The 18,576-nt window shown below is 36.1% G+C and overlaps 1 protein-coding gene across 7 annotated transcripts in view; it reads right to left on the bottom strand.

The window, feature by feature from the left end:
* WDFY3 (WD repeat and FYVE domain containing 3) overlaps nucleotides 1–18,576 on the bottom strand; it is a 279,594-nt gene that overhangs the window by 43,890 nt on the left and 217,128 nt on the right. For all 7 annotated transcript variants that reach the window (XM_082632435.1, XM_082632434.1, XM_082632436.1 and 4 more), the window contains 8 exons: nucleotides 18,080–18,157; nucleotides 16,356–16,583; nucleotides 10,246–10,299; nucleotides 7,849–8,017; nucleotides 5,303–5,466; nucleotides 2,617–2,765; nucleotides 784–904; nucleotides 179–264 (listed from right to left, as the gene is read on the bottom strand). In XM_082632435.1, coding sequence (XP_082488561.1) covers nucleotides 179–264; nucleotides 784–904; nucleotides 2,617–2,765; nucleotides 5,303–5,466; nucleotides 7,849–8,017; nucleotides 10,246–10,299; nucleotides 16,356–16,583; nucleotides 18,080–18,157 — 1,049 coding nt within the window. The remainder of the gene's footprint in view (nucleotides 1–178; nucleotides 265–783; nucleotides 905–2,616; nucleotides 2,766–5,302; nucleotides 5,467–7,848; nucleotides 8,018–10,245; nucleotides 10,300–16,355; nucleotides 16,584–18,079; nucleotides 18,158–18,576) is intronic.

The following is an 18,576-nucleotide window of genomic DNA, read 5'->3' as shown; positions in this document are numbered from 1 at the left end:
ATAGAATAGCATCAGAAGAATAACATTTCAAGAGGCTGGCAAAAATGAAACAAACATTTTCTTCAAAGAAGTTAATTCATGGATTTAACAGATTTTTAAAAAACTAGCTGAACTGGCAATGCTTTACCTCCCATTTCTTCCCATGACTGCATTATGAAGTATTCCTAATAAACAATACCTTTGATAGACTTTATTTCTAATTCCTTTTTGAAAAGCAAGGAGGTAATTCCGTCCATCTCCAGAGAAAACTTCCACAGCAATAGGCTGAAATGATCAGAGAGAAAAACATTAAGTAAAAACACAAATAGGGTTATATATTAACTCTTCCACTATGAATTTCTATAATGTTGAAGAAATTAACTTGTTGACTGAAGAACATTTTTAGAGTCATGAATTTCCAGCAGATTAAATTACACAATAAACAGTGCCAGTTTGTTCTGCTCAATTTTTCTAAAATCTTTAACAGAATAATGGTAAAATATTTATAAAATTATGATTTTGTAAATTTATAGTGAGAATGCAATTTTTATATAAAAAGAAAATTATAATATAAATTCGGATAGCTATAGGGAAAGATGGATAACGAAATATCACTCAAAGTTTTAGGTTTTTTTTTTTTTTTAAGAAGGGGAATGTATTATAAAGTTATGCGCCCATGTGACATGAGCTTGTCTATCATACAACCAAATCTAATACTCTAAGGAATCATGTGGATCCTATCATGTATACATCCTCTAAGTAAAGGAACCTGACAAAACATTTATTGCTACTAAATCAACCCACCTGCAGGAGATACCTCCTTTTATGAACTTCCTTGATATCTTCATAGGCAAAAATGCTGCATGTTCTCTTGAGTTGACTGGGGCCTTGCCTGGCTCCTCTAGGGATAATTGGCTCATGCATACTATAGGCAGCCCAGAGAAAGGAGATAATAAAAACACAGCAAGAGATAAATTCACTGTTCAATAAAGAGTGTGTTATTTTCAACATGTGAAGAGAAGCAGGAATTGATATATCTGTATATTTAGTTCAAAAAAGATATACCTTTAAGAGAATAATTTGGTAGCTATTCAGTATACCAGAAACCCCTTTTGATGAATATAACTTAAAAAAAATCCTATTCATGGGCCTCCCTGGTGGCGCAGTGGTTGGGAGTCCGCCTGCCGATGCAGGGGATACGGGTTCGTGCCCCGGTCTGGGAGGATCCCATATGCCGCGGAGCGGCTGGGCCCGTGAGCCATGGCCGCTGGGCCTGCGCGTCCGGAGCCTGTGCTCCGCAACGGGAGAGGCCACAACAGTGAGAGGCCCGCATACCGAAAAAAAAAAAAAAAAAAAAAAAAAAAAAAAAAAAAAAAAATCCTATTCATGCTGTCAGGGCTTATTTTTCAGGCACAGCTGGCAAGTGCCAAGGCCTATATTCTTTTAGGGGGTCCAAGAAAATGTTTTAATTTGTTTTAAAATCAAAAGAAAAAACTGAACTTTTAGGTAGAAGAAAATGTTTTAATATATAATATGAATATATTCATCTTTAAACCAACAGTCAGAAAAACATCATTTTAGCTATCTTTATATGTAGGAAGAGGCCCATAAAAGTCAAAATGTGGCCCTGATTGCTACTGAAAGTAATTATTTGAAATATCTCCTAGCAATGAAGATGACCATGTCCACATTCACAGTGCATGTCAGGTGTTCAGAATGTTAAAGGAAGAGAAGAGCGTGTTGATTTTCTAAGCCTTAAGCTTTTTCATCTTCCTTTGGGCTTTGTCTGTCTCTGGGTTTTCCATTACCCACTATCACATCCATCATAGGGCTGGCAGAAGAAAAGGAAGATGGATAAATTCAGTCAGTTAATTCCTGCCTGTGCTTCAGTCACACTGCTTCTAGGGTACTCAGAGGACACAGATGCTCTTACATTTGTTAGAGTATTATACAGCTGCCTGTATCTTCTCTACAACTGTTTTTGCACTGAAATTTGAAAAAAAGAACAATTTACAAATTCAGAATAATATAAATATATAGATTATAATACAAGGAACTTGTATTATATCTAGTGCTATTAATGCATAGCAATAAATTTTATTTAGTTTTCGTTTTGATAAATAAGGCAAATTTGTCTCTTATAGCCTTGAAATAACTATTAATCTGGTGAATATTTAATGATGGATGCACAAAAACTGAGATAACATAACTTGAAGCACAATTTTTGCATTAAAAAAAACTATGTAGGACTTCCCTGGTGGCACAGTGGTTAAGAATCCATGTGCCAAGCAGGGGACGCAGGTTCGAGCCCTGGTCTGGGAAGATACCACATGCTGCAGAGCAACTAAGCTCGTGCGCCACAACTACTGAGCCTGCGCTCTAGAGCCTGCGAGCCACAACTACTGAAGCCTGCGCACCTAGAGCCTGTGCTCCGCAACAAGAGAAGCCACGGCAGTGAGAAGCCTGCACACCACAACAAAGAGTAGCCCCCGCTCACCGCAACTAGAGAAAGCCTGCGTGCAGCAATGAAGACCCAATGCAGCCAAAAAAAAAAGAGAGAAAAACCAAACAAACCCATGTAGATATATTGCTTTCTAAAGATAGCTGTACTTTGTGTCTCTTCATTCATTTACTTACTTTGGAGGTAAGGTTTCAATATCTCTTATTTCCCTGGTTGCTGTCATTGTAAATCCATCAATCACATAAAAATGCTCTTTACCAAAAAGAAGTAGCCCTTCACTGGTATCTAGGCCCTGGACTCGAGCACAGCGGTACATGTGTTGGATCTATAAAGAAAACCATAAACATTCATTAATATAGTTTTAAAAAATCAGGTGATTTCTTTTTTTGATATAAATGAAGCAAAATGTCTTTAAACATGGATTTAATGGGCAAACAAGATTTTATGAAGATGTCACTCTGTGATGGCATCCCCTGAGCTAAGTACATTAACCAGAGTTTAAGCATATTAAAGATAATAGCTAAGATTGCAGCCTGAGTTACAGTTGACTTCAGTAAAAGGAAACAACCATTACTCATATCCATCCACCCAACCCACTTATCCTAATATTCACTGAGTACTAACTAACTCCATGCCAGGCACATGTGTACTAGGCTCTACAGTCAATGAACAAGTTAGAAAAGGAAGAAGACAGACACAAACTTTGCAGGAAAGGGAATTGAGGCATGCATGCGAGGAGATTAGGATTGTGCCCTGGGCCAGGCAGGATGATACAGAGTGAAAAAGGTATGCAGAGCCTGACAATCCTAAGTGAATTCCCAGTTCTGTTGTTTAACTATAGATTTGGTCAAATTTCTTAATGTTTCTGGGCTTCTGTGTCTTCATATAAGTTTCAAATATACTTCATTGGCTTGTCATGAGAGTTAGTGAGACAATGTACATAATCATGTTAGGAATTGTTGGCTGTCTTCTCTTCCACATAGCTTACTTTCCTCCTTTTCCATAACAACCCCTGGAACTGGAGTTGTGGAATTTGTCTCTATTTGCTCTCCACTGGAATCTGCCTGCCTGGCAGCCTGTTGTGCCACTGTAAAAAGCCAAACTTGGCAGAAGTTGCATTTTCCTCATAGAAGGAAGGACTTGCTAAATCTCTCAATGTTAGCAGTGTTTTCTTTCCAACAGGCAGGATCTAGTCCTTAGTAAAAATTCTTTCTTGCTTACACTCAGTTCAACATGAATCAAGGAAGGAAAAAAAAATCAGCAATTAAATCAGAGTCAAATAAATGTCAGTCTAAATACACCTCCTGCACTATTCAAACTTAAAGCAATTACAGCAAAAACTGTGCTCATGAGTTTAAAAAGTTTAAAAAATGACAGCATCAGAAAATAGATTTTCTAAAATATGCAAATATAAGTTAATTTTCATCACCACATCTGAACTACTTCAATAATAAAAACTTAGAATGTTACAGGAGAAAAACTGACATACTTTTAAAATAACTCTATTGTAAGTATAATATAAACACAGAAAAAAATGTTTATTTCTTAAGTGCATAGCTTGATGAATTTTCAAATGCTTAAAATATGATGCAACCAGCATCCAGATCAAGAAACAGAACATTCCCAAGACCCTAGAAGCCTCTTGTGCTTCCTTCAGATCTAATGTACTTTTATAGTTACATACTTTTTTCTTTTTATGTTTTCATTTAAGATTAATCAGGCCATATATTTGAACAGAATTAAAAAAAATAAACCCTAATTTCTAGTTACTATTTCTTAGTGGATAAGATTTCAAGTGTTATACCAAGATCTAATATAATAAGCAAAACAACCTTTAAAAAGGTGATACTCACTACACATTCAATTCATTCATTACTTTACTCATTTATCCCTTTATTTATTCAACCAATCACTCCTTCATTCAAGGTTTACTGAGTTTCTATCAGGTGAGTGAAACTGTGTAAGGCACTGGGACAGAAATAAGAAACAGTGCCTGCCTCAAAAGAGCTCACTATCTAGGTGAAGAGACAGACACAGGAACAAACAATAATAACATGATAAAATGAGTGATATATATATAAGGCGCTATCAAAGCATAGAGGAGGGTGTCTAACTAAGCCTGAGCTGGCAAGACAGTGAAGGAAAGCTTCCTGTGTGAGCATTAAAGACATCCAGATAAATGATGTTGCATCAAATGGGAGTTACTAGGATAGAGGTTATGCAAGTGATGGAGAGAGGGGCATTTAGGCAGAGAACACAATGAGTAAAGTGCAGAGTAAAGAAATATCAGGGATGTACTGAACTGCAAGGGACAAAATGCAGGGGGCTCAGGCTACATGGCAGAGTCAGTAAAGTGAGCCTGGAGGGGTCGCAGGGTATAAGAGGCTGAGAGAAACAGGAAGGCAAAGTAGTCTTTTGTGAATGAAGCACAGCAGGGGTGAAGTACAAGGCTGGGGATGATGGGCTAGTTCAAGTTGCTAGTTGAAGTTGTGGTTACTGGAATTAGAGGTATAGGAAAAAACAGAGGGCCAAATTACCGAATGGGTTGTGTACATGGGTTTGAAATGAGAATTATGGCAAGAGTTGCAGCCTAATAAAGGGTCTAGAGGAAGACAGTGAACTAGGTGTCAACTGTTAATACTATATCTGATGCAACTTCTTGCTGTTCAGTGTGTTCAGAGAAGTCAGAAAACCCTACAGATGAAAGATGCAGAGTGTTGAACCTAAAAGGGCGCCTAATACTGATTTCACTGCAGAGGCTAAAATATTTACCTTTGGTTGCCAGATAAATACCCTTCAACTAGTCTTGTAAAATGGAAACAAACCACTTAATACAATCCCTCCTTTTCAGAAGTAAGGCACCTTTTCTCCCTCTTCTAATAGGCGCAGCAGGGTGGCGTTGTCCGTCTTCTCCTCCTCTTCTATAGAGCTACCCTCAGCAATCTGGTCTTGTAGCTGCTCCTGGGTCTCCTCATCTCCTCCATCAGGTGCAGATCGAGACCGTTTTAGAGGCGGCTTGACCAGTCCTGCAGGGTAAGAGCCAAGAGGGTCATGTGGTCTTGCTGGGGTCATTTGGGAGCCGTTTAGTTTCACGTGGTCCCTCCTCTACATTTCCAATTTGAGATAGTTCTGGAAGGTATGGGGAGGCAGCACAGTTCAGTGGTCAACAGCACAGGCTCTGGAGTTAAACAGCTGCATGACCTTGGGGTATTATTTGTCCCCTCTGAACCTCAGTTTCTCATCTATAAAACCGGGACAAGAATACTATCTATCATGGATACCAGGAGGATTGTTGAAGGACTAAATGAGGTAATTCATGTAAAGTGTTTAGTATCATGCATAATAAATAGTAAATTCTCAGTAAGTGTCAGATGATGATGATAAACAGAGGGCTTAGAATAATTAATGGTAAAAGTGGTGGTGCTAATGGGCAGGTGTCATTGAGGGGATACCCTCAATAAATGATCAGTCATTATCAGAAACAAGAATAAGGACAGCAAGTTATAAACATGATTATAAGAGATTCCACCTACTTGGAGGGCCCATGAGGACTACTTCAAGACTCATATTACAAGTGGCAGTATGGTCATTCATACATGAATGAATTTGATTAAATCATCAGGTCATAAAGAATAAGAACACAATTCTTTTAAAAATATAGGGCCAGACAATTTAATGTGCCACATAAGTTATCATTTTACTGCCTACATTTTGATAATTTTATTGATAATCACAGGAGATGAAATTAAAATCAGCTGATGAAAGTAACCACTGATAACCCAGAGTATGGGAAACACTTAAAATAAACTCTAAATCTCACATTTAATTTAATATTCTTTAGTTCTGTACCAAAAAAAGTAATGTTGTATTTACCAATGATAGTTACATTAAGAATTTTGGAAAAACATATATCAGCCTGTTAGAATCCTATCCTTTGAACACAAGTTATCAGAGGTTCTGCTCTGCCTTGGGAAGAACCTCATTTTCACATGTGAAAGAGTATAATAAATAAACAAGAAAGATCAATTCTTGCTGAGAATATCCACAAGGGGAAAAGCTTCCAGCTGGTTTATTTTTAGTTTGACGAATCAAAACCTCCAACTCTATGTCTAGCATAGCATCTTGCATATCATAGTAGTGACACCAATATTTGTGGTTTTAGCTCAATTAGACATTAGGAAAATGAGGCCAAGAGAAGTTAAATGCCAATGACCCAAACACAAGACATCACAAACTGTGAATTATACACCTTGTTTATAGCCAGGAAATACAACTTTGGACCCATCTCAATAACTTTGCTGATGCAGTGTCAAGAAATGATAAGGCTGAAAACTTTGTTCAACTAATAAAAGTTTCATCGATTCTATGAAAATGTTAGTTGGATTAGGAAATCTTTAATAATTCATAGTTATCACAAGAGAGAACAGGTATAATGTAATAGGAGAAACCGATCACAATTGCAGATAAATTTTTTTGTTGATATGGTCATATACTGTTAGTTTTTTATCAATGAGATCTGAAAATAATTTTTAATTTAGAGTTCTTAATTTATATTCTAGGGTGCTATCTATAGACTACACCAAGACTTTTGAATTTATGATAAATCAGAGGCTTAAAAAATTAAAACAATGGACTGATTTACTTATTCAATATTGACTGAATTCCCATTTTGTGCTAGGCATGTGCCAAAATCTATAAAGTGAGAGGAGAAATAACCTCTGCCTCTGAGAAACTTATAAACATAAATCAGTGAAAGAAATCACTGAAATTGCTATAAAAGATATGAACAAAGTGCTACTGGAGGACAGCGGAATTGGGAAAAGCCTTCAGAGGAAGAGAGTTTGACCAGTATCTTCAAGACTGGGTAAGTCCAGATCACAGAGAAGCTGTAGCAAGAGGGCAGAGGGCACACATATGCAGAAGTACAGAATCAAAAAGTCCATGGCCATTTTAGTCCAATTCATCATCATATGCATGTGTTTCTAGGCTCATAAAGTATAGCTTTGGAATAATCTGTCTTAGCTCATTGGAAGAAAGACCATTATTTCTTACTGTTAGCCAACATGCATTAATGACACATTTAGTGGTTGGTTTAGTTTTATATATATTTATTTAGTTTTCAGGGCCTTAACTTAAAATATCAGCTACCACTGAGAATTCTGCCAGATACAGTGAAAAAAAATTAGCAAGCTAACAGGCACATTACATTCATCTGTAGGCAATAAAGAAGAGCCAGTCTCTTTAGTTCTGATATAGAAATCAATCTTTAAGAAGGATGTGATAGTAAAATATGTACGGATACTTTTAGGTTGGCCCTACTGTTTATAGTTGCTAGTATTTTCATATAGACTCAAGTAAAAGGAATGCTCCCAAATGGTTTTTAATTAAAATCAGAGAGGAAGGCTGACCTTTGACTTTAGCAATAGTGTCTTCACCATGCTCTGGTTCTTGCTGAGTAGCTTCACCTTCCGAACTCTCTACGATGGCATCTTGGACAATGGCTGGGTTGCCAGAGGCTAGTCGCATGTAGTATTCTTTACTGTCATAACTTACAGCTCTTCTGTATCGAGCAGGTTTCTAAGAAACAACAAAAGGAAAGGACTCAGATAATTTATCTTCAAGACTTAATAGACTGTATTTATAAAGGGTAAATCCAGTCTTTTGGATTAAGTTTCTCTATTTTTAAATTGCACTGATTTAAAAAAATATATATAAAACAACAATATTAGCAGTTTTGTTCCTCCCGAAAAAAGAAACACATCATCTTTAGCCAAATGTTTCCATGTTAGTATAGTACAGCCTCACTGATGCATCAGTACAGTAGAGAGAATGCCCAGTGTTGGAGAGCATCAAGTTGCAAGGGGATGTCTAGTTTCTGAGGAGCCTGAAACCTTGCTTCCACCCCAAGTAAATAAGCCTAAAGGGCCATCCATTCAGTTGGAATTACCTGTGTGAGTGTTTACTTCAGATATTTGGAAGTAGGGATCCAGAACTGCCCTGTTCTCATATTCCCATGTCTCTCTGGAACTCTGGAAATGGCCCAAACCTTGAGAGTCCTGACCCAATATGGAATCGACCGGCTTCAGGTCAGATGACACTGTTTGGTTGGCCTGCTACTCCAAGCTGGTATGTCTAATTTGCTAGAACATCCTGTTGTTTGTTGTGTAAAAGAATGTGATCCATAAACTTACTAACTAAATGAGTATATCAAGAACATATAAGTCCATTTTGAAGAAGAAATTAATTATGTAGAAACATTAGAAAAGATTTATCTTTTTGGTGTATGATACAAAAGCATTTCCTTTACAGAATAATTAATATTTATCCTAAAAGCAGGTTCTCTGATTGACCCAAACTTTTTTTTCTTAAAACAATAGATAATGAAAAATTAAGGTCTAAAATTTCCTACAAAAATGTAAAACCATAGGGAAAAATTTATATGTATACAGGTTGATCATAATAAGACCCAGACTTTAAATTAACAATTAAGAAAAAGACAGGGTTTGAAACATGCTTAAAGACCTTCCCTTTCTAAACATTATCTTACCTTTCTTTTCCTATGAATGTCTAATTGAAAGTATTCTATCAGCCTAACTCTTCGACTCAGGTAGTTATATGTACTGTCTACAATAATGCTTATCTTAAGCAAGACCTTTTTAAAAAAATTGATTTTCAACTAAAGTAGAAAACAAGTGTCCAACAGGAATATTTAGACTAAAATACTGAACCAATTTTGAGATGAAAAGATGCCTAACTCAAGCCACCATTACCCTTCTTTTAACTTCAGGTATAAAGTTAGAGAATGAAGAGAGCTGCAAGCTAACTGATGAATGATATGCAGCAAATGGAAACTGAAATACATAACATAGGAAAGTATTGAAATGATGTAAAAAAATATTACAGTTATGGAAGGAAGGATCTGATGAACCGACTAATAATACTGCAATATTTTTGAAATGAAAGCAGGGTAGTAAATTTTGTACTATAACAATTCTCTACATGAGATCTAACAATTATCTTCAACTCATAACTGTTCAGTTTTAAAAAGATGAAAGCATAGTTAGTGATGGGCAAGACAATGAATTAACAGATGTGGGACAACATCTTGGTTACTGACTTCATACCTGACTTACACTTGGAACTATAAGCATTTTCCCTTAAATATTTTGAGGTATATTTCTGTGACATTTCTGAACTGTTTTTTTTTTTTTTTTTTTACTGAATTATGTACTGAATCCTTCTGGAAAAAGAAAACAATTATATAAATTTAAATTAATTAAAATAAATTAAAATTGTATTTTAAAAAGTGGTCATATATGCTTAGTTTCCATTTAGTTCCTTCTGATTGAAAAAGTAATTTTAAAAGAGAATACACTTGCATCCTCAAAATATATACTGTTTAATATCTAGAAGAATTAAATGAGTAATTAAAACAAAAAGTTGGTAGTGTCAGGCTGCCCATTACTAACATGCCTTGGAACTTGTTAGTTTAAGTGTGAAGCAGTACACATTTCACGGTGAGAGCAGTGAATACTCAGCCTGTTAGTGAGCAGCATTCAGACCCTACAAAGCTAATCAGAACAAAGCGAGAGAGACGAGGACATCTCTCAGCATGAATGAAATTCACTTTTCAACTCTAAGGAACTTACAGAAACAACAAATTGAAAGTCAACCCTTTAGGTTAGTCTAGTCTACCATGCACTAAAATAAAACAAAATAAAAGAAAACAAAAACAAAATAACACAAAGGAAAAAGAAACAAAACTGCAAGTATTTTGCATTCTTTTATGGTATTTTGTGTTTTACCTTTTGAGGAATGATATCATCGGGTGTCTCAGGCTGTTTACTTGGGATCTCAGACTGAAAACGGTATTAAGTATAGACACATCAGAAAAAAATAACAAAGAACAACACAAAAATAAAATATTCTTGAGGACTGTATGGAATATGGAAGATGTACTCACACAAAATTAATATGATATCCTAAGCTGCTTGAAATGATCACTTAGCATCTTGTGATTATTTTCTCAATTATCCAAAGTAGTTTTAAAGTAAAAGAAACTACACTAAAATTCTCAAGGCTACTGAACAGGACAAACTTAAAAACCTCACAGACAAAACTTCACCACAGGCTGCGAGTGTCATGGATGATTTACAGGCAAGTTTTTATACGGCTTCAAAGGAAAAAACAGAAAACCAGATAACAGAACCTAGTGCTAGCTATCACCTTCCACCTACCTTTTACTGTGTTTATCCCTAGATCTGTTTTGTAACAGAAGCAACTGGTTTAAACTATTATCTACAATATCTCATACCACAGAAATCACTAAGCGCTTGTTAGTGAAAAAACACCTTCCCTTAAAAGCTCAAGGACTTATTTCCTTTGCTACCTTCACAGCTATGACCTCAGAAAGGCTGATAGCAGAAGGGAGCCTGGATCATCAGCCTCCAAACCAAAAGTTTTTGTAAAAATTACTTTCTAAAGAATTAGGTAGTTACTCTATATTTTATTCTCAATAAAATCTAGACTAACAAGAAGGCAGTATCTGTTGAACTGGAGTGTGTGACTTGTGCGTGTAAACACACAGACAGCTACAGACAGTAACACATCCAAGAATCATTCCAATTTTTCTTCCTTTTCACAGTTTGTACCTGGAGATGACTTCTAGTACCTTTCCCTAGAGTAAATATGAGCAAGCAAAATGCTTTTACAGATGTTTGCTTCCCTTGGCAAAACAAACATTGAACTACTGGGCATACTTTCAAATACTTAATATGGTTTTAATAAACCTCTCTCCTTAAAAGCAAATTTTTAAAAGCATACCTTATGTTGAAGGATAATCTTGAAAATATACATCTATGTTCTCAATCTTGGTAAAGATTTGGGTTACACGAGTATTACTACACATTTGTTAAAACTCACTGAACAGTACACTTAGGATTTATATATTTCAATATATGTAAAATTTATGTCAATAAAAAAGAATTATGAACAAATGTTGAACTCTATTTATATGCATGGGGAAGTATTTAGGGGTGAAGGGTACTGACTCTGCAACTCATTTTGAAATTAATAAAAAAACAAGGTAGATCACTGGACAGATATGTGATAAACCAATATAGCAAAATGACCAATTACTATTGTCAAACCCAATTCTGATGTCCACTATATATCCCCAACCAGAATGTGGGCAGGGTCTGACATGTACACAATTGTATTTTCCCTGCAGCATACGGCACAGTGCTGGTTTAATACTTATTTGCCCACTGAACCACTTACTGATTGAGGATCTTATTTTACTAAAAGGTACAGCATTCATTAGCGAAGATATATGTTATACTAATAATTTTAGCATTATCATAGCACTCTTTAAACTTTTATAACTAAATTATTATTATAATTATGTTTATATAGAAACCTAAATTTTTCAAAGTCAGAATTTGTAGAAAATAATATTATACTCCCTTTACTTCCAATTTTTCTATATTGCTGGCAATGGAATTTCTTGAATGAGTTGCTTAGTTCCTATGAGTCCTGTGATATCTATATATTATATAAAAATATATGTGGAGGCACCCACATGAGACTCCCTTAATTAGAAAAGGAACTTCAGGTAAGTCGTTTACCTTCTGCCCCAAGCAGCCCAACATTAATAGGAAATGGTGAGGCCTTTGCCCCAATTGTATTTGCAAAGAATAGTAAATTTGTTTGAGATTATTATTCTGTGAAAATAAGGGGATTACAGAATTAAAACCTGGTTTTAGTACTTAAATATAACTTCTTAAATGGCAAGATATGGAATTTTATTCTCATTCCTTAGGATTCAGAGTAATTAGACAACTGCTTAAAAACAACCATATTCTGTATTTTCATCATATCCCAGGCTCACATCTTAATATTTATAACTAATATTACCACTTAAAATACAGAATTACAGTGCAATTCAGTATAGCTATTTTAGTTTTGAAAATGGTCCCCTAAGGAAAGTCCCTGTGCAAAGGGGATAAATTATTTTTATGTGAGATCAGAGAATTTTCCACATGTACATAACTTTTCTCAGGACAAAAAAATTATTGTTGTTCCCATTAAAACAATTTTATTTGATAAACTTTCAAAGCTTTTAAGTCAGCGGCAAATGAAACACTCACATGTTCTACATTCTATAAATAAACAACTAATTTAAAAATAAAATTCAAAACTTATAATAAAAGGTAAGCTTTTTTAATACAGTATGTAGCATTATCCAGGTTTAAGGAATAAAACTTTAATGACTAAAGAAATAATCACTTGATTCATTTCTAACACATCAAAGATTTTAAAACAAGAAATAACTTTTAAATCATCACTGTATTTCTTCAGTTCAATTAAGAGGCCTAAAGATTTAAATGTTACTTAAAACAATAATTGTTCTTAATAAACAAGGCAAAGATCAAATCATTTGTCCTTACTCCAGGCAAAGCCTGTTTTACCTATCAAGAGGCCTTAAAAGCAATTTTCAGTTTGTACCTGTTATACCTGAAATACCTGTAATGTCGCAAAAAGTACTGCTTATATTTTATAAACATGGGTGCAAGGAGGGCAACACGTTTATGGGAGCTGAAAGGGAAGACGTGACTGATCTCTAACTCTGGGAGGCAATATTTAATACAGCTCAGACCACAGGAGGATTTATGGTGAAATTAATGAAGCATATACCTCAACAGCCGTCACTTCCCATGGGCTCCTTTCAAAGTCCTGGAAGTGGGGCCCTAGTATATAATTTTGTACTCTTTTTCTTATAGTGCCTCCCCAAGTTATATAAACTTCACACCCCATATAATTTGACTCTAGCCCTTTTTAGTGGAAAAATAATTAGGAAAATTCTATAAGAATGCTGAATGGGAAGCAATGGATAAACTCTAACTTAGGAAGAAAGAGTTCTGGTAAGTCCATTCACTCAACATTTATTAAGTTCTAGATATTCTTTAGCATTAGAGAGACAAAACCTAGTATTGGGTTGGCCAAAAAGTTCGTCTAGGTTTTTCCATAAGACATTACAGAAAAACCCGCACGAGCTTCTTGGCCAACCCAATGTGTGGTTCTGTCTGGAAGAAATTCACTGTCCACTGACAACTTCTCAAAACCACCAAAGATTGGAATCCTTTTTCAAGAGTGAGGAACTTCGGAGGAACTGTCAATCTATAGTCATTATATCTTGCTCCAATACTTAGCATGACCTAGAAGGTGTTCCTTAATTTTCTAGGCTTCTATTTATCATCTGTGAAATTGGGATAATAATATAACTACACTTCAGAGGGCTGTCATGAGACATACAGGAAACTGCAAGTGACCGCTCTGCAGAGCATCAAGCTCACTGTGCTTCGTTAAGTATCTGCTCTCCTTTTTTGATTTCACAACAGAAGTTAGTGGGATAGCAGCTGCTCTACTTTTTGGAATTTTCTTTGCTGTTGATATTGCCAGACTGCATATTCCATAAGAAAAAAAAGTGGACATTTAATGGGGTTTCAAATTTACAAAAGATTTTGAACTAGCAACACCAAAATCATTATTCATTCAGAAAACTTCATCAGAGCAGATTAACCTTGACTTGTGCATGAACTTAAGCAGCAGCGTGAATTCTACAACCTGTAATCATCTCCCCTTCCCACCTGCTTTTTCTTTTTTGTAAACGTATCTCTAACATTTGACTGCCTTGTATTTCCCAATACGTAACCTATCTGGTTTAAAAAAAAAAAAAAAAGTTCTGTATGGTTCATACTTATTTCTGAGACTGTCTGTTTAGATTTCATAGACCGGTGAACTCCTTGGCTTAGGTAAAATGTTAATGATATTAAGGTTGTAAGTGTGGACTCTGAATAGGTTATTTTGTTTTTATCTGATACAGAACTTCAAATACACTTTTGTAAAACAAATGACACTGTTATAAAGAAGGAAAGGCACAGACACAATAAAAAAAATACTATGGTTATGTAACTCAAAAAGTATATGCCTCAGTTATATAGATAGTGAATGGTCACATATTTAGGAGAGCACATTCATCTTCTATTTTCCTAGCCCTGAATGGATTCAATTTGAATGACCGTTGACTCAGTAAGAAATATTTTATTAAATTGCTACAGGCTTAAATTCTTATTCAATTATTTATTTGGGGAAAATGGATGAAGAATAGAGATTATATTGCTACTGTGATCTGACAAACGTAGGTGCTATTAAAAGGCTACAAAAATACAGGTGGATTTTTTTTTTCTACATAGTGTGCTAGTATTAGAAATTACAGTGCTTTAAATTAAAATTTACCAAGTATGGCATTCTGTTTTTATTTTATTTTTATTATTTTTTAAAAGTCTTTATTGAATTTGTTCTTCTGTTTTATGTTTTTTTAAAATTTATTATTTATTTATTTATTTTGGGTTGCATTGGGTCTTTGTTGCTGTGCATGGGCTTTCTCTAGTTGTGGCGAGCAGGGGCTACTCTTCGTTGCGGTGTGTGGGCTTCTCATTGCGGTGGCTTCTCTTGTTGAGGAGCACGGGCTCTAGGCACGTGGGCTTCAGTAGTTGTGGCTCACTAGCTCTAGGGCCCAGGCTCAGTAGTTGTGGCACACGGGCTTAGCTGTTCCGCTGCATGTGGTATCTTCCTGGACCTGGGATCGAACACATGTCCCCTGCATTGGCAGGCAGATTCTTAACCACTGTGCCACCAGGGAAGTCCCGATATATTTTGTTTTTTTGGCCACAAGGCATGTGGGATCTTAGCTCTCTGACCAGGGAGCCAACCCACACCCCCTGCATTGGAAAGCGAAGTCTTAACCAGGGAATTCCCCCAAGTATGTCATTCTTGACAGAAAGGAATAGCTTTGAGAAAAGTAAACTTTAGGGAGCTATCTTAAAAAAAAAAACTTAAATAACTATATATTAGCAGGTCTAAGGCCTATATTTTAAGTAGCATGAGGACAAATGTGTAGTCAATTAGCACAAGATAAATGGAGCCAGGGTTTTGGTTGGGAAAAAAAGAGACACTGGAACAATGCAAGTTGTCTCATGTTATATGATCTGAACTACTTACTAGAAGACACATGTGCCAAGTCTTCTTTATAAATCTTAGTTTCTTCAACTGTTGACAGAATCATATTAAAGTCAGGTATGTGAAAGTACTTAAACCATGAAGGGTTTCTCTTCCAAATTTGCAGTGACTTTATTGGGGAAGACTGTATTTTCCCGAATGCAAAAACATGATTCCTGGATCATGATCATTTTAGACAAAATTTTTATGGTCAGTGCAAAAATCTGAATGAAGTCTTTAGGAAGGGCAACCTGTCTGAATAAAAAGGAACTTGAGGGGCAAATGTTGTTCGTTTTATACCTGTGGAGGCAGTGATGAAGCTTCGCAATATAAATGGGAAGACCTATACACTCAGGCTATTATTATTCTTTAACTGTGCTCTGTATTTCTTCAAAGAATATTGCTTAGTGGCAATGTTTATTTTATTAACACTCACTTAGATAGTGCTTATTCTGTGCCAGACACTATTCTAAGTACTTTACTAATTTTAATTAATTTAATCCTCCCAATAGCTTCTAAGATGGACCTGTTATTTTCTCCATTTTACGCATAAAGAAAGCAGAAGCTGAAGAGGTTAACGTGGCCGGTACGAGGTCACCAGCTAGTGAAGGGGCAGCGGCAGGTTTCAAACCCAGCAGCTGGCTCCAGGGTCTAAGATCCAAACCACTTCACTGTGAAGGCTCCCTGCTGCACCTTTTCATTCCACCGCCAGCACCCTGGCATTACCAACTTACTATAGTTCATCAAATCTTCTAAATTAGGTGTTTTTCATAATTGACCTAATAAGGGAAAACGCTTACAAAAAAGAAGGAAGACTTGGAAGCGTCACTACAAACGCTGAATTCTGCACACTCACCGCCACGTTTGTCTCTTGTTCCGTTTCCGGCACGTAAGGGTAATGGGTGTAAAACATATCATTCCGCACCATTTTTTTCCTCATTCTGCAGGGCCCTTCCGTCATCTCCAACATCCATTTGTCGAGATGGGAACCGATGGGGGGGCCCCAGAGCCCCCGCTCCCGCAGCAGCTCGTACTCGATTTGGCACCACTCCTCCGTCACGTACTTCAGGGCATTTTGCTGACGCTAACAAGAGGGAGTCCAGGTTGGTTTTCAAGCAAAAGCACGAGCAACAATGAACAGTGTAAAAGTACCTTGAAACCAAGTTATTCTTTGGAAACAGAAAACAATCCAGGTCATTTCAGGCAATATTATAAAAGTAAAGTTACATTTATTTATGGTTAAAGTAAGCTGCCGATCTTGTGAGAAGGTGGGGTTTTAATGATGGCCCAAGGCGATTATTTTAGCACCAAGTATACAATACATGGAAGATCCCTACAGGGTAGCGTGTGCAGTACGCCTGAGTGTTGAAGGAACTTGTAGCTGGGGCACAGGGAAGATGGTAATATTACTTATGAAAATACATGGAAACGGTTTGTCCAGTGTGAGTTAATAAAGACAGTAATTTAAGGATGAATCCCCTTCCCCACCCCCAACTGTAAAACAGTTACTAGAACATGAATAAAAGAAAATCTAGAAAGCCACAACAAAAAATATTGCCAACACACTATAGATTCCTGGTAATCACCATAACATTTCCAATAATTTTAGGTAAAGATTATACACATGCATCTCTGATAGGGAACTTAACATTCATATAAAAATTAAAGGAAAACCATTTTTACTTGGCCCTGGTATAGATCCAAACCACCTTACTTAAATGGAAATTTATGACTTGGAATAACTTCTTTCTATTTGTCAAATGTCAAAATGTGTAACATTTCAACAGCAGATGCTTAAAACTAAGCACCTAATGATTAGATGCTTATCTAATAATTCATGGAATATACGTATACAATTTAAGAATAAAGATCCCTTTATACTGTACAACTAACACTAACGATTATTGAAGGAGTAATCTTGATATTATAATGATACCATCATAGTACTTACGTGGTCCTGGCAGAAGGAAATCCCCTGTAACAACTAAGTATCTAGTATCATGCCCATAAAATATTAGCAGCTTATCATTCAGAAATCTTTAATAACATATAACTCAGCTGCCATGGAAATAAAATATTTCGAATAAGTTGTTGAGTAACTATGAATTCATCAAGAGGATTTCACTGAAAATATTTCTTACTGACAAAATCACCAAGCACTTGTAATAAAAAATAACTTTATCTTTTAATTTTTTAGAATTTTAAGAGACTTCTCAGAGATTTTGATGCACATTTTCATGGTCTCCTTGTTAAGTATGAAAGAAAGGGATCTTTCCAATATTTTAATTTTTATTAAGAACGAACACATGCAATATGTTGGTAGTGAATGTCATTAGGATTCAGCTGTGCTGGTCTCCAGTCTGTCACTTTTTAATGCACTTTGCCTGTAGGAAGTTCCAGTCTTTCTATGTTAAAACCAATGGCCAAAGTAGCTGCTGGCAGGGATAATCAAAAACATTATCTGATGATAAATTCAGTTCAGCAACTTATTCTTAAAAGCAGGAGGAAGATATCAAGGGAAACAGTCTTTTCTCACTCAAGGAATGCAAAACAAACCATTATTATGGTTATGATTCTTACCTCCTGATATTCCTTATATTGCGTGTCTACTAAGTCACGAACAACGGCGATGTGTGTGAACATCCACTGAGAAATCTCCTAACAATGAGTGGAAAAAGTCTTAATATTTCATGGATTTCCTGGAAAAAAATGTTAACTAGCCTTGAAATAATGCCCCCAAGTTAGTTAAAATTCTATTAAAGGCATCACAACAACACCCAAAAAACCCCACAGAAAACTCTGAAAGATTAATTATATAATGAATCTGATGGAGGCTTATGGTATGGACACAGATCCATATACCCCCCATCCCCCAGTGCCCCTTTCAAGGAAGGGCTCACTGCCACAACTTCTGGGAGTGCTGTCAGTACTTCAGGGATCACCTCAGCTGCAGAGAGCTGTGGGCACCCCACAATCACGTGCTGATTTGGAGGCAAGCAGGCTCAGCCATTTCAGCTCAGTAAAGGTCAACTCTGACAGGTCATTTTGGTACCAAAGCTCCACCTGGGTCACAGCTG

Source organism: Mesoplodon mirus (genome assembly GCF_964341445.2).
Source record: "Mesoplodon mirus genome assembly, chromosome: 2".
Lineage (NCBI taxonomy): Eukaryota > Metazoa > Chordata > Mammalia > Artiodactyla > Ziphiidae > Mesoplodon > Mesoplodon mirus.
The sequence above is the reverse complement of the archived record's forward strand: the minus strand, read 5'-3'. Positions and strand labels throughout refer to the sequence as shown.